General features: G+C 43.5%; 1 protein-coding gene across 12 annotated transcripts in view; it reads left to right on the forward strand.

Moving 5' to 3' along the window:
• The first annotated feature begins 1,017 nt into the window (after nucleotides 1-1,017).
• Nucleotides 1,018-25,513, forward strand: part of LOC117438218 (CCR4-NOT transcription complex subunit 1-like) — a 100,892-nt gene continuing 76,396 nt past the window's right edge. For 7 of the 12 annotated variants that reach the window (XM_034073712.1, XM_034073708.1, XM_034073713.1 and 4 more), the window contains exons 1-10: nucleotides 1,019-1,085; nucleotides 11,160-11,438; nucleotides 15,189-15,296; nucleotides 18,182-18,280; nucleotides 18,810-18,878; nucleotides 18,978-19,032; nucleotides 19,466-19,669; nucleotides 21,276-21,444; nucleotides 24,146-24,272; nucleotides 24,886-24,996. In XM_034073712.1, coding sequence (XP_033929603.1) covers nucleotides 11,337-11,438; nucleotides 15,189-15,296; nucleotides 18,182-18,280; nucleotides 18,810-18,878; nucleotides 18,978-19,032; nucleotides 19,466-19,669; nucleotides 21,276-21,444; nucleotides 24,146-24,272; nucleotides 24,886-24,996 — 1,044 coding nt within the window. In that variant the 5' untranslated portion in view covers nucleotides 1,019-1,085; nucleotides 11,160-11,336. Of the gene's footprint in view, nucleotides 1,086-11,159; nucleotides 11,439-15,188; nucleotides 15,297-18,181; nucleotides 18,281-18,809; nucleotides 18,879-18,977; nucleotides 19,033-19,465; nucleotides 19,670-21,275; nucleotides 21,445-24,145; nucleotides 24,273-24,885; nucleotides 24,997-25,513 lie in introns of all 12 variants that reach the window. The other 5 variants (XM_034073707.1, XM_034073706.1, XM_034073710.1 and 2 more) reach the window with 1 other exon arrangement.

Below are 25,513 nucleotides of genomic sequence, written 5' to 3' on the forward strand. Positions count from 1 at the left end.
GGAGGAGCGATCCCTCTTGCACCCGGCGCCGTAATAAACATAACTGCTTTATAACTCTGAGTTGTAGAGTGATTCCGTGCTTCAATTTGGCAACCCAGATGGGACAATCTCTGTCCGGCTGCGGGACCTGCTGAGGACGGGACCCCTCTGGGCGCCCCTGAGATTTATCGGGAGGACTCCCCCACTCACTCAGATCACTGCAGAGGCAGACAAGGACCATTACTAGCGAAACATCAGGTATATTTGAACCAGGTAAAGGGGATACCTAGAAGTCATAAGGAGACGTCCTACGCGATTTAAAGAGCGCGGGTGCTCTTCAGAGGCTGCTTTGGGGTGTCAGGGTGGCGACCCCAACCCTGGGGAGGGGGTGGGGTGTGACTGAGATGCTCCCGTAACTTCCTCTGCGGGACCGGGAGCCGGAAGCATGCAAACGGAGAAGCAGAACTGCCCAGGGAGGAAGCGCAGCCCCGGGGCACAAGATGTGTAGTACCCAGGGCTTGGGAGCGTACCAAGGCAGCGCCGGGGCAGGGGAGGCACTGTGCCTGGGGCCTTACCACCGCTGGGGGAGAAGACACGAGACAGCAAAGCAAAGATAAGGGAGTATGGGGGAACACCATTCAAGGAGAAAGAAGAAAAACACACACACCCCACACGCACTTTGACGCTCCCCGCTATTTCTCCTTTCCGCCTCGCCTCAGAGCCTTGCCAATCCCAGATGATTGGCTAAAAGAGTAGGAAGAACTCGAGCCGCTCTCTGACCAATGGGAGTGCGGTGCCAACTCCGCGTGAGGGTGGGGTTAAGGCGGAGAGGAAAGCAGAACGTCCCCCTAAAGGTCGCTCTGCGTTGATTGGCCAGGTAGCTCTCGCCGCTGCACTCTGATTGGTAGAGCGCAGATGGGGAGGGAAGCTCGGCGGGAAGTCCCGCCTATCCGCACTCCCTCCCCTCTCGCGCTGGCGTGCCGCGAAGGGACGGGGGGAGGGGAAAGGTTGCGCTGTGAGCGCGCGACTCCGTCCGCCATTTTGTAGCGAAACGGAGGATAAAAGCACGATCGGCCACAGTCTATTGCCTGCTCTTGGCCTTTAAGGTAGGTGGTGGCTGTCGCGCACAGTACGGTCTCGCGGAAAGGCTGCGTGCGCGTAGGGGAAGCTGTTGCGGGACAGCAAGGGCCGAGATCTCTGTGTGACCGTAGGGATGGCGAGTGGTGTCGAATCGTAGAATCAGCCAGGTTGAAAAAGACCTTTAAGGTCATCAAGTTCACCCGTTTCTCTAGCACTGCTAAGGCTACCAGTAAGGCACGTTACTGAGGGCCTCATCTACATACTTTGTGAACACTTCCAGAGACAGCGATTCCTGGGCAGCCTGTTCCAGTGCCTGACCACACTCTCGGGGAAGAAATTGTTCCTAATCTTCAGTCTAAACCTCCCCTGGTGCATTTTGAGGCCGTTTCCTCTTGTCCTATCACTTCTTATTTCAAAGAAATCAACCATCTCCTGGCTCCATCCTTCTTTCAGATAGTTGTAGAAAGTGATAAGATTCTCTTTTTCTTCAGAATAAACCCCCCCCCAGGTGTTCCTCATCAGATTTATTCTCTAGACCATTCACCAGCTCCATTGTCCTTCTCTGGACCTACTCCAGCACCTCATTGTCCCTCTTGTAGTGAGGGGCTCAGAACTGAACACAGGATTCGAGGTGCGGTCTCACCAGTGCTGAGTACAGGGGGATGATTGCTGTCCTGGCCCTGCTGGCCAGGCTGTTTTTGATAGGCCAGGATGCCATTGTCCTTGGCTGCCTGGGCACAAGTTGGTTCATGTTCAGCAGCTGTCAGCACCCTCAGGTCCTTTTCTGTGAGTAGCTTTCTCCATGAGTAGCTCTTCTCCAGGCCTGGAGCATTACATGGGGTTGTTGTGGCCCAAATGCAGGACCCAGCCTTGTTGAACCACTGGCTGTTATAAATGAGTCTCAATGAGGGGCAGAGACTGGCTATTTGAAATGAATCAATTTATTAAGCAAGCAATAGTAAGCAAAACAGTGCTGGGCGGCTGAGGAGTCTCCGCTCCGCCAACGGCACGCAAATTCCTTCCCCGTGGGTCCTGCCTTTTATAGTCTTGCGGCATGCAAGTCTTCCGTAGTACTCTGCGCATGTGGGGCTTGTTGCTGGGGGGCTATATTCTGCCTCCCGGTGGTCGTGGGGATTAAGGCAAGCTGTCTTCCTCCTGACCTTTTACCTAGTTTCAACATATCTACTCGACACATCCCGTCTTTGGGATATCTTGTTTAAACACCAGATGCCTGTGGTCTATCACTTTGCTTAGCTAGCTCTGTGTGACAGTTACAAAGAGTTTATCAAGGTCTAGCAAGCAACATTTTGAAAGGTTACAAGGTTTTGCAAGCGGGTAGATACAAAAGAGTTTCTTAACAGTGTTTTACATTTCACATATTAATTGGTTACAGGTTATTCTTTAAACCTTTTGATGAACAAACCTCATATTGCATTTCCCTTCCAGGTGTCCCAGGTGCCTAGGCAATCCTGCAAACTTAAGTAAGCCTGCATTCCATTTCCTTATTTGGGTATTTAATGAACAAACACAGTTTGCCGTTTGTCACACTGGCCACAGCCCATCCATCCAGCCTGTCCAGATCCCTCTGCAGAGCCTTCTTATCCTCCAGCAGATCAACACTTCCAGCCAACTTGGTGTCATCCACAAATTTACTGAGGGTGCACTCGATCTTGTCATCCAGGTTATCAATTAAGATATTAAATAATACTGGCCCTAACACCGAGCCCCTGAGGGACAATCAATGTTTACAAATATGTAAAAGGTGGGTGTCAGGATGATGGAGCTAGTTTTTTTTCAGTGATAAGACAAGGGGCAATGGGTGTAAACTGGAGCATAGGAGGTTTCATGTGAACATCAGGAAGGACTTCTTTACTGTGAGAGTGACAGAGTACTGGAACAGGTTGCCCAGGGAGGTTGTGGAGTCTCCTATGTTGGAGATATTCAAGGCCTGCCTGGACAAGTTCCTGTGTGATGTAATCTAGGTTACCCTGCTCTTGCAGGGGGGTGGACTAGATGATCTTTCGAGGTCCCTTCCAACCCTTGGGATTCTGTGACACCACTAGTCATGGTAGTAGGTTGTCAACTAGATGTGACACCTTTTACCACTATTCTTTGGGCTCTGCCATCCAGCCAGTTTCCAACCCAGTGAGGAATACTTATATCCAGGCCATGAGCAGCCAATTTCTTCAGGTTCTCCTATGGGAACTATCACTATGGGAGATAGTTTCAAATGCTTTACTAAAGTCCAAATAGATGATGTGTACAGCCTTTCCCTCATTAACCAGATGGGTCACCTTGTCATAGAAGGAGATAAGGTTGGTCAAGTAGGACCTGCCCTTCATGAACCCATACTGTCTGGGTCTGATCCATTCATTTTTCCCATATGTGCTTTATGATCTCACTTAGGATCATCTGCTCCATGATCTTCCCAGCACTGAGGTCAGGCTGACAGGCCTGGAGTTCCCAGGATCTTCCTTCCTGCCCTTTTTGTAGAGGGACTTTACGTTGGCCAGTTGTCAATCCAGTGGGGCTGGTAGGAGTGCACCCAGCCCTGCTGTCTCCAGGGTGTGAGTGGGGCAGCCCACAAGGTGCCTGCAGCCTGACCTGCATGGCTCCTGGCTCTGCCACCACCTACTTCCCCAGCCCATGTCCATCTGGTCAGCAGGAGGAGAAGCTGAGTGAACTTTGAGCTGTGACTCTGCTCAGGATGGGAGCAGCTGGTGTTTTGGGTCTGTTGGTGCAGGCTATACCTGCAGTGATAATTTCTGAGTGGCATGGAGCTCTTTAGCTTTTGAACTATTTTCATTTCTCTTCCCAACCCACTTTTGTAGTGCTGATTGTGACAAATAGAGCTCTGGGAGACTTAGGAAGTGGCTGATGCTGGCCCAGCCCACTTTTCCCCCCTCCACCCACCCCAAGCCCGGCTTGGCAGCCTCTTGAGATCAGCATTGCTACTTACCCAGTGAAAACCAGGAGTCTGTAAAAAGCAGCTTGTAGTAAATAATGAGTGACTGAACTTTCCTGCAGACCCCATGGAAGGAATGCTTCTCAACACTGTCCTTCAGTTAAGGACATGCTGCCCCGTAAGATGGACTTTCTTGTTTTGAAACTAGAAATAGCAACAGATGTTGTATTGTTAGAAATAGTTTCTTTGCAATAGTTCCCTGACTTGGGGTGGTACCATGCTCTCTTTATACAGTAAGGCTACTGAGCAGTTGTAGTTTAATTTTAACAATTTGGACTGTTTCTACAACAGAAATGAGATAAAACTAAAATACAACACCTAGTCTGTGGGTTTGTCATGAGCTTAAACTTTCTGAATCCCATTTGTTGGAAGGAAGGGTGGCATCTGTTCTTAGTGGAACTATATTTTTTTAAGCAGGTAACAGAACAGGTATGACAGTTGACAAGTCATTCTGAGTGCTTGTAATTTAAGTGTTTCCTGTTTCTAAGGTATCTATATTGGCATCAACTAAAATTACAAACTGGAGGAGTCCAGGTGAGGTGACTATTGGTAGTACACTTATTTGTCCTTTTTAGGCTTATTGTCTTGGGTATTTCTGCCCTTATGCTTTTTAAGTTTGCTGTTAACTGTTGATCCTCCTGGCCTGGTGTCTGCAAACCAAACTTGTAGCAAGATGCAATGGTGTTGGAACTAGAAGATCTTTAAGATCTCTTCCAACTTAAACCATTCTGTGATCTTTCCTTCTGTCCTTTCTTTTCATCCATCCTTCCTTCTGTCCTTAACATACCTAATCCTGTTTGTTGTTCTAGCATAGTGCTGCTAGGTGTTTAATTCCTTTTAATTGATGCTGAAATGGCTGCTGGTGGTGCTTGGTTGAGTAAGTGGAAGAGAAACTGGGAAAAGGTAACTTAGGAAAAATGGACAGTTACATTTTGTGACCCTGTGGATCATTGCTGTGAATTATGCTGGGAATTCTTATCATTGTACCATGGTTGAGGACAGTACTATCTTTGCCAGACTTTGGTTTTTTTGTTTGTTTGTTTTTTTTGTGTTTTTTCTTTGTGGTTTTTGGTTTGTTTCTGTTTTGTTTGGGTTTTTTCTTTTTTTTTCCTTTTTTTTTCGTTTTTTTTTTTTTTCATTTTTTTTTCGTTTTTTTGGGTTTTTTTTTTGTTTTTCTTTTTTTTCTTTTTTGTTTAATTTTTTTCACTTTTTTTGGGTTTTTTTCTTTTTCTTTTTTTTCGTTTTTTTTCGTTTTTTTTCGGTTTTTTTTCGGTTTTTTTTTGTTTTTTTTTTTTCGTTTTTTTTTGTTTTGTTTTTTCAGTGCTTTTTTTTTGTGTGTTTTTTGTTTGGGGGTTTTTTGTTTGTTGGTTTTTTTTGTGTGTTTTTTTTGTTTGTGTGTTTTTTGTTTGTGTGTTTTTTGTTTGTGTGTTTTTTGTTTGTGTGTTTTTTGTTTGTGTGTTTTTTGTTTGTGTGTTTTTTGTTTGTGTGTTTTTTGTTTGTGTGTTTTTTGTTTGTGTGTTTTTTGTTTGTGTGTGTGTTTTGTGGTGTTTGGTTTGGTAATATTGTAAGAGTTCCTGAGTCCCATGCCTCCTAGCTTAATTCCTGGCTGTATCATAGGATCTGTAGTTGAAAGTAGCTAATTTTGTCAGCAAATCTGCATTTATGTTGTGAGCTCTGGCTAAGGGCTGCCTTTTCTGAACCTGGGAAGGTGGTGGGTTTCCCCATGGACTGGAAGCTGCTTGAATTGTTGAGCCCAGTGGAGGGAGATTCATTTTCACTAAAATATACATACCTAAAAATAAAGTCTGCTTTGCATAGCATTCATAGCTTGTTTAATCAGTGCTGTAATAATTGTATTTTAGCCTCACATTTAATTACTTGAGAGGTACCTGTGCACTTAGAATCATAGAATAGTTAGGTTTGGAAAGGACCTTAAGATCATCTAGTTCCAACCCCCCTGCCATGGGCAGGGACACCTCCCACTAAACCATATCACCCAAGGCTCTGTCCAACCTGGCCTTGAACACTGCCAGGGATGGAGCATTCACAACCTCCCTGGGCAACCCATTCCAGTGCCTCACCATCCTAACAGTAAAGAACATCCCCTTATATCCAATCTAAACTCCCCGTTTCAGTTTGAACCCGTTATTCCTTGTCCTATCACGACAGTCCCTAATGAATAGTCTCTCCCCAGCATCCTTGTAGGCCCCCTTCAGATACTGGAAGGCTGCTATGAGGTCTTCTCTTCTGCAGGCTGAACAGCCCCAATTTTCTCAGCCCGTCTTCATACGGCATGTGTATGCAAACCATATATTTAGAACATAAATAGGAAGTTTATTCCTTTAGCTGTTGTGTTGTGTTTGGGAGTCTCTGTGTTTGCTCAGATTCTTGTTCTGCTTCCTTGAAAGGGAAAGTCCTATTTTGACTAGCTTGGGGTCTTTAGTAGCACTGCCAGATTTTGCGGTTAAAGTGGTAAAGCTTGTTGTGCATCCCTCCAGGTAAAGCACATTGAGATGGTAGTCCTGCTTTTCTTGGGAGAAAGCAGCAATGATGATGGGGGGTGGGGTGGTCAGTGTCCATGCTCTGTAGGGTGTTGTGTGGCAGTAGGGAGGATCTCATGACTGACCCCAGCTCAAGCATTCCAGCATCTAAAATATTGATTTTTTTTTTGTTTCTTTTTGTTTTCTTGGGTGGGATAGGTGTGATTGCTATGCTGTTTGTATCAGTCTGAGGAGCAATACCTGGAGAAATGTGGGGTTTCTTCCTAAGGGCCTGAAAGGCAAACTCTGAAACTTCTGTTACTGCCTTATAAATGAAGTGAACAAGCTGGAGTTTTGGTTTTGTCCTTAGTTTTTCAGGCTGGCTGCTGAAATCTGGTGCTCCCACAGGGACTGAATTCCCCTTGCTAGCTGCTTGTGGTGACTTTGGTAGGTGCAAGTACTGTGGCATGGTGGTCCGTCTGCTTAATTTTTAACTGTTTTTCAGAAGCTTTAGATTGGTCTGGTATGTTAAACCTTGCCAATAAGAACATCTTGGAAAGTATGTACTTGCCAGGCCCAGTGACACTTTCTGGATTATTCCAAAGAGGAATGGAGTTATTAAAATAAAAAAAAAAATCAGGTACTGTGCTATTGAGAAATCTTGTTAACTTTTGTGCCTCTCTTCCTTCAGACAAAGATGTTTCAGACTTTTGTGTTTTGATCAAGTAGAGCTTCAAAAGAGTGACTCAGGCTTTTAAATCTGTATATAAAGGTAATTAATTACAGCTTGTCAGAGGTATACAAAAGAATAGGAAGTTTTCTGTAATTCTTGCTGCAGTTTTGAACACATGTTAAAATTCTTTCAGAGCACAACTGCCTTGTCATTGAAAAATGCTTTCAATATCTCCCCTTGAAAATGTTTTTTTTCATGAGATGAAGGTTTTCCTGCACAAGCAGGAACTTGCGTAGCTTCTAGGAGCACACAGGGTTTTCTGTGGCATGATGAAAGCCTGCAAATCTGTTGATAATTTGACTTCCCTTACAACTACTTTACCCACGTTTTTATTTAAGCTAATAAACTTTCCAAAGAGCAGAATAGTCTTCACTACCTGTGATAGGATTTGCTGCTCCTGATGTTTTAAAATGTGGGCAGATGTTAAATAAGCTTTAGTTCTAAGAGTGAGGGAGTAAAAACCTTTGTGTGAAGGGGAAGAGTTCTTAAGTTCTATCTAGCACAGCCTCTTCAGCTCACCTTGGTGCTGCTTCTGTTTTGTTCTTGGAGAAACTACAGTGCTGCAGGGGCTGCTTTGAATTCATGTGACCTAAGCGTCGCATATGCTAAGTTAACACATCACTTCTGTAATCCATCTCAGTGATGAGGCAGAAATCATGGACTCCTGGTTTTGGCTGTATAGCCAAAACAGTAAAGCAATAATATTCATCCTAAAATGTATCTTCAGACTCTTGGCACAAAGCCTAGTGACTTCTGTGTTTTGATCAAGTAGAGCTTCAGAACAGTGACTCTTCCTCTTGATTCCACCTCTGATAAATTACAGTGCTGCTTCTCAGAGCAGCTTACAGCTTTCTTTGAGACTCTTCAGACTGTTGATTATTCAGGACTTGCTTTGGGATGCAGTTTTATTGCATTGTCAATCTGTAATTTTACAGGTGAGATGTCAAGTGGCAAATTTTTTGTTGTCATAGAAATTTATTATTCTGCCAAGCTCTGCTGTTGTAGCTGGAAAAACCTGTTTTGGTATAAGCCCCAAGTGAGGGTTGGTTTATTGCAATTCCTTATGTGTTACTCATTCACAATTGTTTGTTTTGGTGTGTACAGTTGAGTGTAACACTATTTTGATGGTGTCAATGCAAAATATTGCAGAGATGCTTAAAAAGCACTTTTTAAATAAACTTGCTACTGATGCTTTAAATGATTCTGACTTCTGTTGCTGTGTGTTATCTAGTTCATTCTGCATCTGATTTTCTTCTTTCTCCCAGTGCTGGAAGGGTAGTTATTCTTAGAGAGCTGTTTACTAGTTATTGCTAGTAAATAATAATATTGGAGAGGTGCCCTGCTTGACCTTGTGCTCACCAACAGGGAAGGGCTCGTTGGAAATGTGACTCTCCAGGGAAGTCTTGGATGCAGTGATCACGAGCTGGTCGAATTTGAGGTCCTCAAGACAGTGAGAAGAGCGTGCAGCAAACTCACTGCCCTGGACTTCAAGAGAGCAGACTTTGGGCTCTTCAGGAACCTGCTTAGCAAGGTTCCATAGGATATAGCCCTTGAGGGCAAGGGGCCCCAAGACTCTTGGTTAATATTCAAGGATCACCTGCTACAAGCTCAGGAGTGTTGCATCCCAACTAGAAGGAAGTGCAGCAGGAAGGCCAGGAGACCCCCTTGGATGGATAAGGAGCTGCTGAGAAAAATTCACAGGAAAAAAGAGGCTTATAAAAGGTGGAAGCAAGGGCAGGTGGCCTGGGATGAATACAGGGATGTTGTCCAGGAAGCTAGGGACCGGGTTAGGAAAGCTAAAACCCAGTTACAATTAAACTTGGCTAGGGATGTGAAAGATAACAGGAAGGGATTTTAGAGGTATGTAGCGGCTAAAAACAGACTAAGGACAATGTAGGCCCCCTCCGGAAGTTTTCGGGAGAACCGGCTACACAGGACTTGGAGAAGGCTGAGGTTCTGAATGGCTTCTTTGCCTCGGTCTTCACTGGCAAAGGCTCTGACCGCAGCACCCGAGTCTTGGAAGGCAGACGCAGGGACTGTGAAAACCTAGACCTTGGGCCCACTGGAGGAGAGGATCTGTTTCAAGACCATCTTAAGAACCTGAACGTACACAAGTCCATGGGACCTGATTAAATCCATCTGCGGGTCCTGAAGGAGCTGGCAAATGAAGTTGCAAAGCCACTGGCCATCATGTTTGAAAAATCATGGCAGACAGGTGAAGTTCCTGATGACTGGAAAAAGGGAAATATAAGCCCCATTTTCAAGAAGGGGAACATGGATGACCAGGGGAATTACAGACCAGTCAGTCTCACCTCTGTGCCTGGCAAAATCTTGGAGCAGATTCTCCTGGAAGGCATGCTAGGGCACATAAAAAACAACAAGGTGCTTGGTGACAGCCAGCATGGCTTCACTAGGGGGAAATCCTGCCTGACCAATTTGGTGTCCTTCTATGACGGGGCTACAAAAGTGATGGACAGGGGTGGAGCAGTTGATGTGATCTACCTGGACTTGTGCAAAGCGTTCGACACTGTCCCACATGACATCCTTGTCTCTAAATTGGAATGTCATCAATTTGATAGGTGGACCACTCGGTGGATAAAGAACTGGCTGGATGGTCACACTCAAAGAGTTGTGGTCAACGGTTCAATGTCCAGGTGGAGTCCAGTAACGAGTGGTGTCCCTCAGGGATCGGTGTTGGGACCAGTCTTGTTCAACATCTTTGTCAGTGACATGGACAATGGAATTGAGTGTGCCGTCAGCAAGTTTGCTGATGACACCAAGCTGTGTGGCTCTCTTGATACGCTAGAGGGAAGGAATGCCACTCAGAGGGATCTTGACACACTTGTGTGGTGTGCTGATGCCAGCCTCATGAAGTTTAACCATGCCAAGTGCAAGGTCCTACACCTGGGTGGGAGCAATCCCAGGCACAGCTACAGGTTGGGCAAAGAAGAGATTCATGGTAGTCCTGCAGAGAAGGACTTGGAGGTGCTTGTCAATGAGAGAATGAACGTGAGCCAGCAGTGTGCACTCACAGCCCAGAAAGCCAACCGTATCCTGGGCTGCATCAAGAGGAGCGTGACCAGCAGGTCGAAGGAGGTGATCCTGCCCCTCTACTCTGCTCTCGTGAGACCCCACTTGGAGTATTGTGTGCAGTTCTGGTGTCCTCAACATAAAAAGGACATGGAACTGTTGGAACAAGTCCAGAGGAGGGTCACAAGGTTGATCAGGGGACTGGAGCACCTCCTGTATGAAGACAGGCTGAGAAAGTTGGGGCTGTTCAGCCTGGAGAAGAGAAGGCTGCATGGAGACCTCCTAGTAGCCTTCCAGTATCTGAAGGGGGCCTACAGGGATGCTGGGGAGGGACTCTTCATTAGGGACTGTAGTGACAGGAGAAGGGGTAACGGGTTGAAACTTAAACAGCAGAGGTTTAGACTGGATCTAAGGAAGAAATTGTTTACTGTAAGGGTGGTGAGGTACTGTAATGGGTTTCCCAGGGAGGTTGTGAATGCTCCATCCCTGGCAGTGTTCAAGGCCCGGTTGGATGAAGCCTTGGGTGATATGGTTTAGTGTGAGGTGTCCCTTCCCATGGCAGGGGGGTTGAAACTAGAAGATCTTGAGGTCCTTTCCAGTCCTAACTGTTCTATGATTCTATGATTGCAGCCTGGCAAAATGCAGAAACCAATAAATGTGGTCACGTGTTGTGAGAACAAGTAAGCTTGTTTTGTGAAAACTTTGTAGTACTTCCTTGTAGATGTAGTTATGTCAAACAGCTTCTGTAAGTGAAGCTATCGATCATGTCTGTATTGCCAGTTCCTTTGTTAAACTTTAACATACTTGTTTTACCAAGTTAGCTTGGAAGCAAATAAATAAAAGAAAATTCTGTGATGTTGCTACAGTACTTTAATGTAATACTGTCTTTCAGGTGCCATGTTTCAGAACAGAGGAAGACAACTGCGAAAGAAGAGCTGAAGACAGTAACACAGAACCAGATAGATGCGAAGAGTGTGTGTGGGGGAATTAACCTGTTTCTGAGGTGACTAAAGGGGAATAATGGTGATTTTGCGCCAGGCTCGGCTGCCTGCTTCTGCCCCAACCAGCAATGAATCTTGACTCGCTCTCGCTGGCCTTGTCTCAAATCAGCTACCTGGTGGACAATTTAACCAAGAAAAACTACCGAGCCAGCCAGCAGGAAATACAGCATGTAAGTAGACTAATGGTGCTACAAAAGAAATTCTGGAAGTGTCAAATGGAGTCTTTCTTCTCATTTGGGTTGTGCTCTGTGGTGATCTCATGTGCATTGCTATGCACTGTTTTTTGTGGTGTTGAGAATTACAGCTTGTGTCTCTGATATTCCAGTTGGTTTCATCTTTCAGGTCATGGAATACAGCAGCTCAGCTGAGACTAGTATTAAGTTTGTAGTTGTATATTAGGGTTTGCTGCTCTTGGATGGCGGTGTCCAGAGCTTTCCCAACTCTTTCAGGTTAAATCTTTCAAATGTTTCATAGAACACTGGGAGAGGGAGGAAAAAATGCATTTACTGTTCAGTTGTTGCACTGAAAGCATGAGTACATGGATACCTACATCTGAATGTCTGAATGCTTTCACTTTGTCAGATGCAACTTCTTTGTTCTTCATCTCACTGGATGAAGCGTGGCTTGGTGGTGAAGCCAAGCTAACTGTCTGGGCTGTCTGAGCTGACTGTTTTATAGGAGGCAGGCAGGGTAACTGCAGACTGAAACCCAAATATCTTAAGAACTGGGCAAGAATTCTGGTTTAGCTGACCTTTTTAAAATTAGCTCTGAGTAGCAGGATGGACTGACAAGTGTTATCCACAGAGAAGTGCTTAGGAGGAAGTGAATGTTACAGAGTCTGTTTTAGAAACTGGTTTCGTTTGGTTCCCAGCAGACAGCTGTGCCAGTTAAATATTACCTCCCCCCCTCCCCCCGTTACATTAGTGCAGTCCTGAAGTGATTTGCATCAGATTAAGAGACCAGAGGGGTTATACAGAGTTAATTTCTAGTAACAACTGACTTTAAAAGTACATTCATTACTTATCTTGAGGCAAGGGGGTGAATTCAGCAGTATTCACTGCTTAAAATGATCTGGTAAGCCATGGAGATGGAAATGGAATATGTCTCTTGTAACCTTTGTGTGGTTTCCATACTTTTGCAAGTTCAGTGCTTGCAGGGAGCTCACCTCAGATCACTATTGGTTTCAACAGCCCATTTGTCCAGCAAGGTGTGACTGAGGCATGACTTGCAGATCTATTACAAACACTTAGGTAAAGGATAATAAACATTGATCTGGGAGAAGATAGGGTTGATCTGCCATTCATTTGGAATATAGATCTCTGTAATGGGGACCACTTGTTCTTTATCTTTCATGCCACGCCTCAGGCTCACTGTGGTGAGAGGCTGGAGTCTGGTCTGTGGAAACGGCTCTTTTGTGTATGGTTATAAGATAGATCTAGGATTTCAAGACTAAGCTCTTAAAATCTCCATGGTACCTTGTCCTTTTTATTGTTTTAACTTCCTGGTACTACTTTCCTTCTGTGGTTACTAGTACAATTTTTCCTTAGATGAAGAGATTATATATGCATGCTTTAACTCTGTCTCACGGTACACTGGTATAAATTTTTGGCATAATTGTTTTACAAAGCTTATATCTAAGCACAATTGCATTTAAATATATCACTCAAGCATAACACTGACAAAGCTTGAGGTACTAATTTCTGCTTAAACATGCTCTAATTAGTCATTTAACATAGGTGATGCTTTAAGACTACCTCTGCTCTGGAGACAGGCTAAGAGAGGTGGGCATGCTCAGCCTGGAGATGAGAAGGCTCCAGGGATACCTTAGAGCAGATTCCAGTGCCTAAAGGGGAAGATGGGAAATATGGAGAGGGCTTTTGAAAAGGGCCTGTAGGGACAGGATAAGGGGGAATGGTTTTAGTCTGACAAAGGGGAGACTGAGAAGAGATCTTAAGAAGTTGTGTCTCACTACCTATGAGCATGGGGTTGGAACTGGATGATCTTTAAGGTCCCTTCCAACCCAAACCATTCTGTGATTCTATGATTTTTCTCTCTCTCTACAGAAAAACTAGCAATTCTCATTCCTGTCCCCTGGAAAAGCTTTTATGTGAATGTAGTTGAAAGATGCTACACTGCACTTCAAACCTTCTTTCCCTCCTCCCCATATGTTAAATTTTTGAATTATTATCTTTTTGAAGTTATTTCTGTGCAAGGAAGCAACATAATTCTGATGCAGAAAAGTTGCATTGATGGTTTTAGCATGTACAGCTTTTGTCTCTGTCCATCTGCTATGATGAATTCATTTTGGTCATAGCACCAAGTAGCTCCCTAGGAGATTACTCCAGCTTCATGCCACTCTTGTTACCACATCAAATGTACATATTTAACTGGGATTGCCTCAACAAGTTGTCTGTTTTCTGAAGCCTGAGCTAACCAGTAGGCCTTGCTGTCCATTCAGTTTTACTGGCTTTTGCACCATTCTGAGCACCTTCCTACCTAATCATGGGGGATAGCTGCTTTCAAAGGCAGCACTCCGGTCAAGAAGCAGTGCTATATCCAACTTGGATGTTTCTTTCCAGCAGAACAAAAGTTGGCAGGCACTGGAATAAGCAGGCTGAGAGGGAAAGGGAAACATAGTGTCAGGTAACTGTAGAGGAATTGTAATGGGAACAATCAGAAACAGCAGAGCTGGAGTACACAGAATCTTTTTGCACAAAGAAGCTACTGGCAAACAAGGATGTTTATGATGGGGTGAAGTAGTGGATTTGGTGGAGGCAGTCAGCACACATGTAGAGCTGCTGGTTTGTGCTGGCACATGTTGTGTCTGTCCTGGGGGAACAATGGCAAAAAGCTTGCCAATAAAGGTCGGATTTGATGTTAGCTGTACAATATAGACGAAAGAGACAAGCTGCTGATGATTGTGACTTAAAATTTCTGCCAGTATGGGTTTTATTAAAAACAAGTAATGCTGTTGTGTTAGATGAGATTTAAAGAAGTGAATAAGCACTGAAACATCCTGAAGATACTTCAGACAAAGCTGATGACCTGGTCTGTAGTCAAGAGTTAAACTTGAGGCAAATGACAGGGGATGCTAGCAAAGAAGTAATGCTGTTAAGATGTAGTGATGAGTGATAGGTGTTGCAAATTAACAAATATGCAGATCACCTCTTTCTGACTGAGTTGTAGAATTCAGTTGAATGAGCAAAATGGCAGGGAAAAGGCTTGGTAAAAAGTCTCAGCTGTAGGTGTTCAGCCTGTGGCATTTGATTTTTTTAAAGCTTGCTAATAAGCAAGTTTGAGATGAGCTTTTTTTTTTTCTTTAGATGGCAGGAAATGCTTCCTGTGTAGTATTCCCTTATGTTTTAAAAGACCCTGGAGTAATGGCAGTCAAGTCAGTCATGATCAGGAAACAATGCAGAAGCTGCCTCAAAGATCCGTGGAGATGCTGTGGGGTGGCTTGGCTCTGGGATAAATTCCTGCTGCAGTCATAGCACAGAGGTGAAGGCTGTTCCATGGCTGTACTCCTGAAGTTAGGCACTGTAGCCATAGTAAAAAGTGAGGCCATGGCACTGTGTGGGTTCTGGGCTTCTTTGGTAGCAGAGAAGCTTGAAATCCTCCTCTAGGTTTCTTGAAAACTCCTTTTACTTAGCTTTTTAAGAATACTACCCATGAAATGCATGGCTTCTGTGTCAATGACTTGATCCTTTTTTTATCTCTTGGTTTATAATTTTCATTTGCAAATAGGGTTAATGACTTGGTCTCTAAGGTTACTGACCAAAAAGGAACATTCTTGGCAGTTTTGTTAAAATTGTACATGACTTAAACACTAAAAGTACTGCTGTGTTCACAGTACTAGATCCAGATCTTGTTCTGTAATGACTATTCACTACCAAGTTATGGTTTCGGTTTTTCTTTTCCAGATCGTGAATAGGCACGGTCCTGAGGCAGACAGGCATTTACTACGCTGCCTATTCTCGCATGTGGATTTCAGTGGCGATGGTAAAAGCAGTGGCAAAGATTATCATCAGGTACAGTTTGTACTGAGGAATCTGCTTATTAGGTTTGGTTGCTAAAAATCTGCAATAAGATTTAAGCATGAAGGCAGGTTAGAGGTAGTAGAATCATAGAATAGTTAGGGTTGGAAAGGACCCTAAGATCATCTAGTTACAGCCACCCTGCCATGGGCAGGAACACCTCACACTAAACCATATCACCCAAGGCTCTGTCCAACCTGGCCTTGAGCACTGCCAGGGATGGAGCATTCACAGCTTCGCTGGGCAACCCATTACAGTACCTCACCACTCTTACAGTAAAGAGCTTCCTCCTTATAGCCAATCTAAACTTCCCCTGTTGAAGTTTTAACCTGTTACCCCTTGTCCTATCACTACAGTCCTTAAAGAAGAGTCCCTCCCCAGCATCCCTGTAGGCCCCTTTCAGATACTGGAAGGCTGCTATGAGGTCTCCACGCAGCCTTCTCTTCTCCAGGCTGAACAACCCCAACTTTCTCAGCCTGTCTTCATACAGGAGGTGCTCCAGCCCCTGATCATGCTTGCGGCTCTCCTCTGGACTTGTTCCAACAGCTCCATGTCCTTTTTATGTTGAGGACACCAGAACTGCACACAGTACTCCAAGTGAAGTCTCGCGAGAGCAGAGTAGAGGGGCAGGGTCACCTCTGACTTGCTGGTCACGCTTCTTTTGATGCAGTTCGGGATAGGGTTGAGTTTCTGAACTGTGAGTGCACACTGCTGGCTCACGTTCATTTTCTCATTGACAAGCACCTCCAAGTCCTTCTCTGCAGGTCTGCTCTGAATTTCTTCTCTGCCCAACCTGTAGCTGTTCCTGGGATTGCTCCAACCCAGGTGTAGGACCTTGCACTTGGCATAGTTAAACTTCATGAGGTTGGCATCAGCACACCTCACAAGCATGTCAAGGTCCCTCTGAATGGCATTCCTTCCCTCCAGCATATCAGCTGAACCACACAGCTTGGTGTCATCGGCAAACTTGCTGAGGGCACACTCAATCCATGTCACTGACAAAGATGTTGAACAAGACCGGTCCCAACACCAATACCTGAGGGACACCACTCGTTACTGGCCTCCAGCTGGACGTTGAACTGTTGACCACAACTCTTTGAGTGCGGCCATCCAGCCAGTTCTTTATCCACTGAGTGGTCACAGAATCCCAGAATCCAAAGGGTTGGAAGGGACCTCGAAAGATCATCTAGTCCAACCCCCCTGCAAGAGCAGGGTAACCTAGAGTACATCACACAGGAAATTGTCCAGGCGGGCCTTGAATATCTCCAACGTAGGAGACTCCAAATCCCTCCAGGGCAACCTATTGAATTGATGTGTTTTTAATTTAGAGAAGAGGATGTCATGTGGGACAGTGTCAAATGCCTTGCGTAAGTCCAGGTAGATGACATCAACTGCTCCACCCCTGTCCATCAGTTCCATAGCCCCAACATAGAAGGCCACCAAATTGGTCAGGCAGGATTTCCCCTTCTTGAAAACATGCTGGCTGTCACCAAGCACCTTGTTGTTTTTCATGTGCCTTAGCATTCATTCCAGGAGGATTTGCTTCAAGGTTTTGCCAGGCACAGAGGTGAGAATGACTGGTCTATAGTTCCTTGGGTCTTCTGTTTTCCCCTTCTTGAAAATGGGGCTTATATTTCCCTTTTTCCAGTCATCAGGAACTTCACTTGTCTGCCATGATTTTTCAAACATGATGGCCAGTGGCTTAGCACCTTCATTTGCCAGCTCCTTCAGGACTTGCAGATGGATTTCATCAAGTCCCATGGACTTGTGTACATTCAGGTTCTTTAAGATGGTCTTGAACCAGATCCTCTCCTCCATTGGGCATATGGTCTTCATTCTCACAGTCCCTGTGTCCGCCTTCCAAGACTTGTGTGGTGTGGTCAGAGCCTTTGCCAGTGAAGACCGAGACAAAGAAGTCATTAGGAACCTCAGCCTTCTCCCAGTCCTGTGTACCCAGTTCTCCCAATAGCTTCCAGAGATGCTCCATGTTGTCCCTTGTCTGTCTTTTATTTGCTATGTAACTATAGAATCCCTTCCTGTTATCTTTCACATCACTAGCCAAGTTTAATTGTAACTGGGTTTTAGCTTTCCTAACCTGGTCCCTAGCTTCCTGGACAACATCCCTGTATTCATCCCAGGCCACCTGTCCTTGCTTCCACCTTTTATAAGCCTCTTTTTTTCCCCTCCAAGTTTTCTCAGCAGCTCCTTATCCATCCAAGGAGGTCTCTTGGCCCTCCTGCTGCACTCCCTTCTAGTTGGGATGCAACAGTCTTGAGCTTGTTGTAGTTGATCCTGTAGTAGCTTTAAGCTAACTTTTTTTTGGTCTATGGCCTTTCAATTGCAAGCATGTTTTGCTGGTCCTCAGTCAGAAGACAACAAATTGTTGATATCTGACTCTTGTAGTTGGTTGATCTGGAAAACCAGATAGCTTCAGTACAATTGTTTTTTCCATCACTGCTGCTCTGTTTTGAAAGCCTTTCTTTGTGTTTTAGAACTTTGTCCTAATCCAGTAACAGACACTTCTGGTGTCTGTTCTCTCAGGAGTCTGTTCATCCTTAAGCCGTTTTGCCACATGCTTTTTAGCTCATTAATAGGAATCAAATGTTCTTAGATTGTCTTCTGCAATGTGGGAAGATGCTTGCAGATAATGAAGTATTTCACATATGATGGAGATTGTTTGATCACTTAGTCTTAAAAGGGAAAACTAACCAAACCTGAAGAAAACTGGAATAAAACCTTTACCATTAATGAGAATTTGCGCAATTAAAAAGACCTTATCTTTGTTTAATTTTGCTGCACGCTGTGGACAGTAGAAGCTATGTTTTATTGTCCTGTTATGAAGCATTGTGAGGGTTCTCAAGTTATCTTGTTCTTTTCAGACTCAGTTTCTGATCCAGGAGTGTGTATTGCTGATTACAAAACCAAACTTTATCTCGACTCTGTCCTACGCCATTGACAATCCATTGCACTATCAGAAGGTTTGTATGTTTCTTGAAGGGGATCCCAGTGTCAATAACTGCAGTTAATTGGTCTGTAGGAAACCAGCTGGTTTTCCCTTGGGGTTTTCCTGGGTTGTTTTTTTACGGCTAAGATTGGTTGTACTTAAGTCTTTAAAAAGTTTAGCTTGTCCGCAAGTTGGTTTTATTAAACAGAGCAAGTTAATTACTTGGAATGACTGCAAACTAATTTTTAAGCTTAATCTAAGGTTAGTAGTTTATGGCTTGTTTGTGGTAGCCAGAACCAAAATCATTCATCAGTGCTTCTCTTTCAATATCGAAGCCATGATAGTGGTTTGAGAGTGAAAGAGTGGGATATGCAGAAGAAACTTTTAGTTTAGATGTATCTAAAAGTAGTTCCAAAGATATCTGTTTAGCCACATAAGCTTTGTGTTAACCTACAGCAGAATAGTTACTAATATTCCAGATATACAAATGAACTCTGGATAGACTGCTGCATTTCAAAAGACACTAATTCCATAACAGCTTCCATTTAACTCATCTTTTTCAGAGTCTAAAGCCTTCACCCCACTTATTTGCCCAATTGAGTAAAGTCATCAAACTGAGTAAGGTTCAAGAGGTAGGTGAACACTTATTTTGAAAATACTTTAATGTTTTTTGACTAAGCTTGTTAGCAAGGATGATGTCCCCTTACTGTGATACTCATTCTTGTTTGTAGGTGATTTTTGGTCTTGCTTTACTGAACTCTTTCAGCTCAGATCTACGAGGTTTTGGTAAGTTAAGTTTCTGAAGTACTGCAGCAGGGACGCTTTTTCTTTGTAAGCAGTGAGCTTTCTAGAGATGGATAGATGTGTGTCTGCGTGATCTGAGTAATGCAAGACCTTGCAATTAGTGGTGTCATTTGAGTCTAACACCATTTTGAGAGGGGCAGTAGATAACACAGTCACCTTGTCTTATATGAAGTTGAAGATCTCTTCCATGAATGACTTGCTAGATAATGAATCAAATTCAGGTACTGCGATATTTTCTTTTAGCTGTCCAGTAATATTTGAATTCTGAGGTATGGGTTAAGAGCTCTATTTAATTCTTAATTGTTGTGGCTTGCAGTAAACAAACTCAGATTAAGGGAATAGAACCTAGCTGAAAAGAGTCTTCATATTAAAAAGAAATTCAGGTTTTGATTCTTGCCTCTTTTGTCTTCAAAAGCTGCCCAGTTTATCAAACAGAAACTCCCGGATCTTTTGCGCTCTTACGTTGACGCAGACGTCGGTGGAAATCAAGAAGGTGGCTTCCAAGATATTGCAATAGAGGTCCTGCACCTTCTCCTCTCCCATCTCCTTTTTGAGCAGAAGGGAGCCTTTGGGGTAGGACAGGAACAGATTGACGCTTTCCTCAAAACATTACGTAGAGGTAAGTGTGGTGGTTGTCAGGAAGCCTGACTAAATGCAAACTTTGAAATGGATTTTTGTAGTTTACTGCCAGTGCAGTATGTTATGGATGGTGGGGAGCTTGTACGTTTTCAGAACTCTTATCAACTGACAGAAAAATACCACTGTCTTGGCATCATGTACTTGGTTTTATTTCAATAAGCAGTAATGTGGTATCGTGTTTGGTTTTTCTGAGGAGTGATACATCAGTATTAAGTAGGGGATATTTGAATCTATGCTTGTGGGGGATGGTATTTGTAGATTTAACTTAAAGCAACTCAGTGCAGGGTAGTTGAAAAACTAGTTTGTTCCTTATGCTGTAAGGAGCTAATTTCAGACAGGTATAGTATATTTTAAGCACTGGGTTGTGTATATTGGGTGCAGATCTATGAGGAAACAGTAGCACAGGGAGGAGAGTGCTTTTGAATAAAACTGGTTAATTTCCTGGAAGCTACCATGGTCCTTGTGATGGCAGGGGTAGGGTCTTCCTTTCTGAAAGTGTTTGCTGTAAACCCATCAGAATAAGGATTTGGACTTGAGAAAGTAACTGGATTTAACTGATCCTACTCCCTGGCTCTCTCCAGACCTAGAGCAAGGCACCCCTTATACAAGAGCAAAATATTTGTTTGTTGAAGTATGAGCTAAGAAGTTATACTTAAATGAAGATTTAGTGTATTAGCTTCTGTAATTCCCCCCCCCCCCCCCCCCCCCCCACTTCGTATTGGGAACTCTTCTCTGAGTGTCTGCAAAGAGTATGGAGACATTATGCATCACCTTAACTAAGGATAATGCTGTCTCAGGAAAGCCCACCCATGAGGTGTCTTTGCTGCTTTCCACTGTGTACTGAACTAACCACGCACCTGGACCTCTTGTTACTGTGTCTCCCTTAGACTTTGCTTCCCAGGTTTAGATTGCCTAGATTTCTTAGACTCAATAGCAGATCCTTTGTTTCCTAATACTTCCTGAGTTGGAGGAGAGGCTTTTGCTGTCCTATTTATGTTGTTTCCTGCTCTGTGTTTGGGTTTTTTTTTTTTCTTAACTGCTGTTACTGACAATCCAGTTCTAAACTTGCTATTAGCCCTTTTGGGCAGCTGCAGTTGACCCTGTGGGAACCCAGTCTATTCTGTGTTCTTATGCTCTAGGAATACAAGGGCTTGTAGAGACAGGATGGAGAATGGCTTTAAGCTAACAAAGGAAAGATTTAGATCAGATATTAGGAAGAAATTCTTCCCTGTGAGGGTGCTGAGGCACTGGCACAGGGTGTCCAGAGAAGCTGTGGCTGCCCCATCCCTGGCAGTGTTCAAGGCCAGGTTGGACAGGGCTTTGGAGCAACCTGCTCTAGTGGAAGGTGTCCCTGCCTGTGGCAGGGGTTTGGAACTGGATGAGCTTTAATGTCCCTTCCAGCCCAAACCATTCTATGAATATTCAAGTGCCTGTAGAGAATGGGGAGGTGGGGGGCTGCTGTATGAGTGAGTGCCCTCTTGATTTCTGCAGAAGCGGGGAAACTAGCACAGCAGTCAAATTATTTCAATTTGGTGTTCTAACTGGTGTTCTGGGTTTTTTTGACTTTTTTTTTTTCTTGCCTTTAGATTTTCCCCAGGAGTGTTGTCCTGTGGTGCTTTCACCACTTCTATACCCTGAAAAACAGGATATTCTAATGGACAGGATCCTGCCTGATTCTGGAGGGATAGCCAAAACCATGATGGAGAGTTCTCTGGCAGATTTCATGCAAGAAGTTGGCTATGGCTTTTGTACAAGGTTTGTAAGCATCTTGGGTGGTGGTGGTTTTCCTTCTTGTTTCTTGAGACAAAGGGTAAAGAACACTTGCAGTACTAAAATAACTAGAATCTCATTGAGTATTGTGAGATCTCTTGTTTTAATTCCTGTTTTATATTTTGCTTTCTTCTAATGTGTGTAGCATGTCTGTTGAGATTGTGTAACATTTTGTCATGGTGAGAAGGGCTAGGTAAAGGTATTCAAATTCTTCATGAAGGTTTTATAAGAATTTGACAATTGCCCTTTCTTGTTTTAAGTAAAACCGAAGTGGCTAGGCAGAATAAATCCCAACTAAATCTTACTAGATCTTTGGAAGAACTTTGCTTTTGTACCAGGCTGCTCTTAGCTCCCTGTTCATATGAAACAGGTTACAGAAGAATTGAATGTAATAGTCTTGCTTCATGAGTTGGCCAGCAGCAGCTTTCTGTTTGTACTGGGGTTTGATTGGTGTGGTACACAGTATGACTGAGATCATGTTATGGGTTGAGCAGTAGCAGTCATTTTTTCTCCTTCTTGTAGCTGGTACAGTGCTGTGTTTTGACTTATGGGCTGGGAATGGTTGCTTGATAGCGAGCATGTTTTGAGGGTGTTTTTGTTCAAGGCCTTTTCTGAGCACGAGGAAGGAGAGACAGGACACCTGACCCAGGCTAGCCCATGAGGTATCCCATACCATAGCACGTGATGCCCAGGATGTAACTGGGGGAGAGAGCTGGAAGGGTGGAGCTCTGGAGGAAAATGGAGGAAGGAGCACGCGGTGCTCGGCCGGGCAGGGTGGAGTGAGTTATGGGTTGGTGGCTGGTGGGGTGTTGTATTCTTTTCACTTGTTATTGGCTTTATCATTATTATTTGTAGTAGTAATGGCAGTAGTGATTTGTGTTGTGCCTTAGCAATTAAACCGTCCTTATCTCAACCTGTGGGGGCTACATTCTTTGTATTCTCCTTCCTAACTCTCCAGGAGTTGGGGGAGCAAGGGGAGGAGTGAGTGAGAGTACTGTGAGGATTTGGTTTAAACCACAACAGATCATCTGTAGCTGTAGGATCTAATTATGATAGTGAAATGCTAGAGTATCTTCACAGCTGCATTAGTCTTTGCCTGCTTAGGCTTATTTTGATAAAATACAGCTCTTAAACTCACCCTGGATCTGCACATATGTTCATAGTAATACATGACCCACATCTTCAGTAGTGTTCCATATTCTTGCTCTGTGCCCCTAGTCTGAAATGTTAGATGGGAAGCTGTCACTTGGACTTGCTGGAGCCATACAAAATGGGCTGTCATGTACGGGACCCTGTGGGTTTGCAGATGTGGCCTCAGTAGGACTGAAGAGCTTTGCATATGGCATAAGTATTGTGTTATATGGGCTATTTGTTTATACGCAAGTTGGAATAGTTACTAGAAAAGCAGAAGCTAGACTACTTGGAAGCTTTCTATTGAAGAGTTAATTTGGCTATATTACATTATTATATATTGAATGTCTTTACTGCTGTATACCTACTATCTGCACAAATCCAGCTCAACTTCTGAATGCTGTTTTTAAGGATTTAGGATAGTGCTGTAATACTGGTAGTGGTAACAGGAGCCTGCAAACTTGTGGCTGGTTTTGATGGGGGCCTTAGTCTTAGCCCTCAATATGAACCTAATGCGTTGTGTAGGTTTTGTTGGTTTTGTTTGTTTTTCTGTTTGTGTTTGGTTTTTTATTTTTTTTGTGGGGCGTGTATTTTGGTGTTTTTTGTTGTTTTTTTATTTTTTTAGGAAGATCCATTTAAGAAGCATAAGCTAAGAGAACTAAATGATTTTGTATTTTAAAAGACTATTGACTACTTTTGAGGAGGTGATAAAATGTGTTTTTCACATAAGTTTCTGTTCAAATAGGGAAGTGAGGAAACAATAGAAATGTGTTGGAAGACATTTAATATTTTCCTTTGTTAAACACTATTTTAGGAGGCATATGTTATCTACTGATGCTGTATGCATCTTGTTGGTCTAAAGAAGTGTTCACAAAGTGAAACATATTGCAAAAAAGGGATTCAGTTCTAAAATTGAAACTTCAGCATCTGCTCATTGTTTGCTTTTTGGGCTTCTCAAATATTTTTGTTATCAGCTTCTGCTCAGAGACACCTGGCCTTGCACCAGGCCAGAAGGCATCCATACTTTCACAGCTTACCTTTTGAACAGTGTATGTCATTGGTTTGAACATGCATTCTCAAAGCCTTTTACTTTTAGCTAGCAAAAACTTCACTCTTTGTAGCTGTATAACAGGTGTTATGTGTTATGTGTATATGGAAGTGTTTCTAACAGCAGACTGCTAAACCTACCCTGTGCTTTTGCTTTGACAGAGCATAGCCTGTGAAACATTTCTTGCTGTCACTTAAGTAGACCTAGCTTTGAACAGAATACATGTCACAGCATGTTTCATTTAAATAATTGCATGGAACTTCTACTGAATTTATTTTCTTGCTTCTCATGGAATTTTATTATATTGGATCATTGGACTAACGTGACTGAGGCTGGGTGAATGGTTATATTTTAGTTTGTGATTAGTTTCTCCCAACTATACCTACAGGTCTTGTTTTGGTCTGTCTTATGTTGTGCCACAGTGAAACCTGCTTTTGAATTATGATCTCCCTGGGTTTGTGTGTGTGTTTTTGTTTGTTTTATTTTTTATTTTTTTTTATATCTTAGCATGGAAGAATGTCGCAACATAATCATGCAGTTTGGTGTTCGGGAAGTCACAGCTGCCCAGGTTGCCAGGGTTTTGGGGATGATGGCTCGAACTCATTCGGGGTTGACAGATGGTATTCCATTACAAGTGAGTGACCTGTTGGGCTTAGATATATTTTAATCAGCAGATAATGGTGCCTACAGGGATGCAGGTGAGGGACTCTTCATTAGGGACTGTAGTGATAGGAGAAGGGGTAACGGGTTAAAACTTAAACAGTGGAGGTTTAGATAGGATATAAGGAAGAAATTCTTTACTGTTAGGGTGGTGAGGCACTGGAATGGGTTGCCCAGGGAGGTTGTGAATGCTCCATCCCTGGCAGTATTCAAGACCAGGTTGGACGAAGCCTTGGGTGCCATGGTTTAGTGTGAGGTGTCCCTGCCCATGGCAGGGGGGGGTTGGAACTAGATGATCTTGGGGTCCTTTCCAACCCTAACTATTCGATGATTCTATAATAAGGAGTTAAAATGCTGTTCTCTAGTAATTCAAGACTTGCTTTTACTATTCAACACTTACAAGTCTGACTGTTCTGCTGAAAATGTCTTTAACACATTCTTGCATGAAAGATTTTCAGTTGTGTGCAACTGATGACATTACAGGTCTGAACTTTTTGCCTTTATAGTGCTGGGAGTTATGTAGCTAGGAGCTTTTGAGACTGCTTTATTCTTACCTAGTGTTTGATGGGAGTGTATTTAACTTGCAGTCTATTTCGGCTCCTGGCAGTGGGATTTGGAGTGATGGCAAAGATAAAAGTGATGGAGGACAAGCCCATACCTGGAATGTAGAGGTCTTAATTGATGTTCTTAAAGAGCTGGTAAGTTTTGTGAGCATCTTGGTCTTTATGCAGAATATCTGCAAGAAGGGCATGTCTTGGTGTGAATATAAAGCATTTTAAGCTCCTAGCAGCCTGAATGGCTTCGAATCTCATTAATATAATTGTGTTGCTGTACTTAAATGAGTAATAGTGTTCTTTCCTCATGGACAAGAATATTTTGAGGAGTTGTGGGGAAAAAGCTGTCTGAATGGCAAGCTTGGGTGCAGCTTCAGATTTTATTCCACACTGCTCCCATGTACTCCAGCATATGTCCTCTGAGGGTTTGTGTGCTTGAACTTAATTCTGGCAGTGGAAAGTTTAGTGCATCAGGCACCTTGTTTTGAAAAACATCTCACTGTAGGCATTGATGATGAAAAGGCAAAATATTTTTGTAGCTACACATTCCAAAACACTAAATGTTTCTTGTGCGTGATGAGGCTTCAGAAATAAGAATCTTTCTCCACTACTTCTAAGCAGCAATTTTTGTAGTTAACTCAGTGAAATGTGAGTACCATTT

The sequence above is a fragment of the Melopsittacus undulatus genome, assembly GCF_012275295.1.
Source record: "Melopsittacus undulatus isolate bMelUnd1 chromosome W unlocalized genomic scaffold, bMelUnd1.mat.Z SUPER_W_unloc_2, whole genome shotgun sequence".
Lineage (NCBI taxonomy): Eukaryota > Metazoa > Chordata > Aves > Psittaciformes > Psittaculidae > Melopsittacus > Melopsittacus undulatus.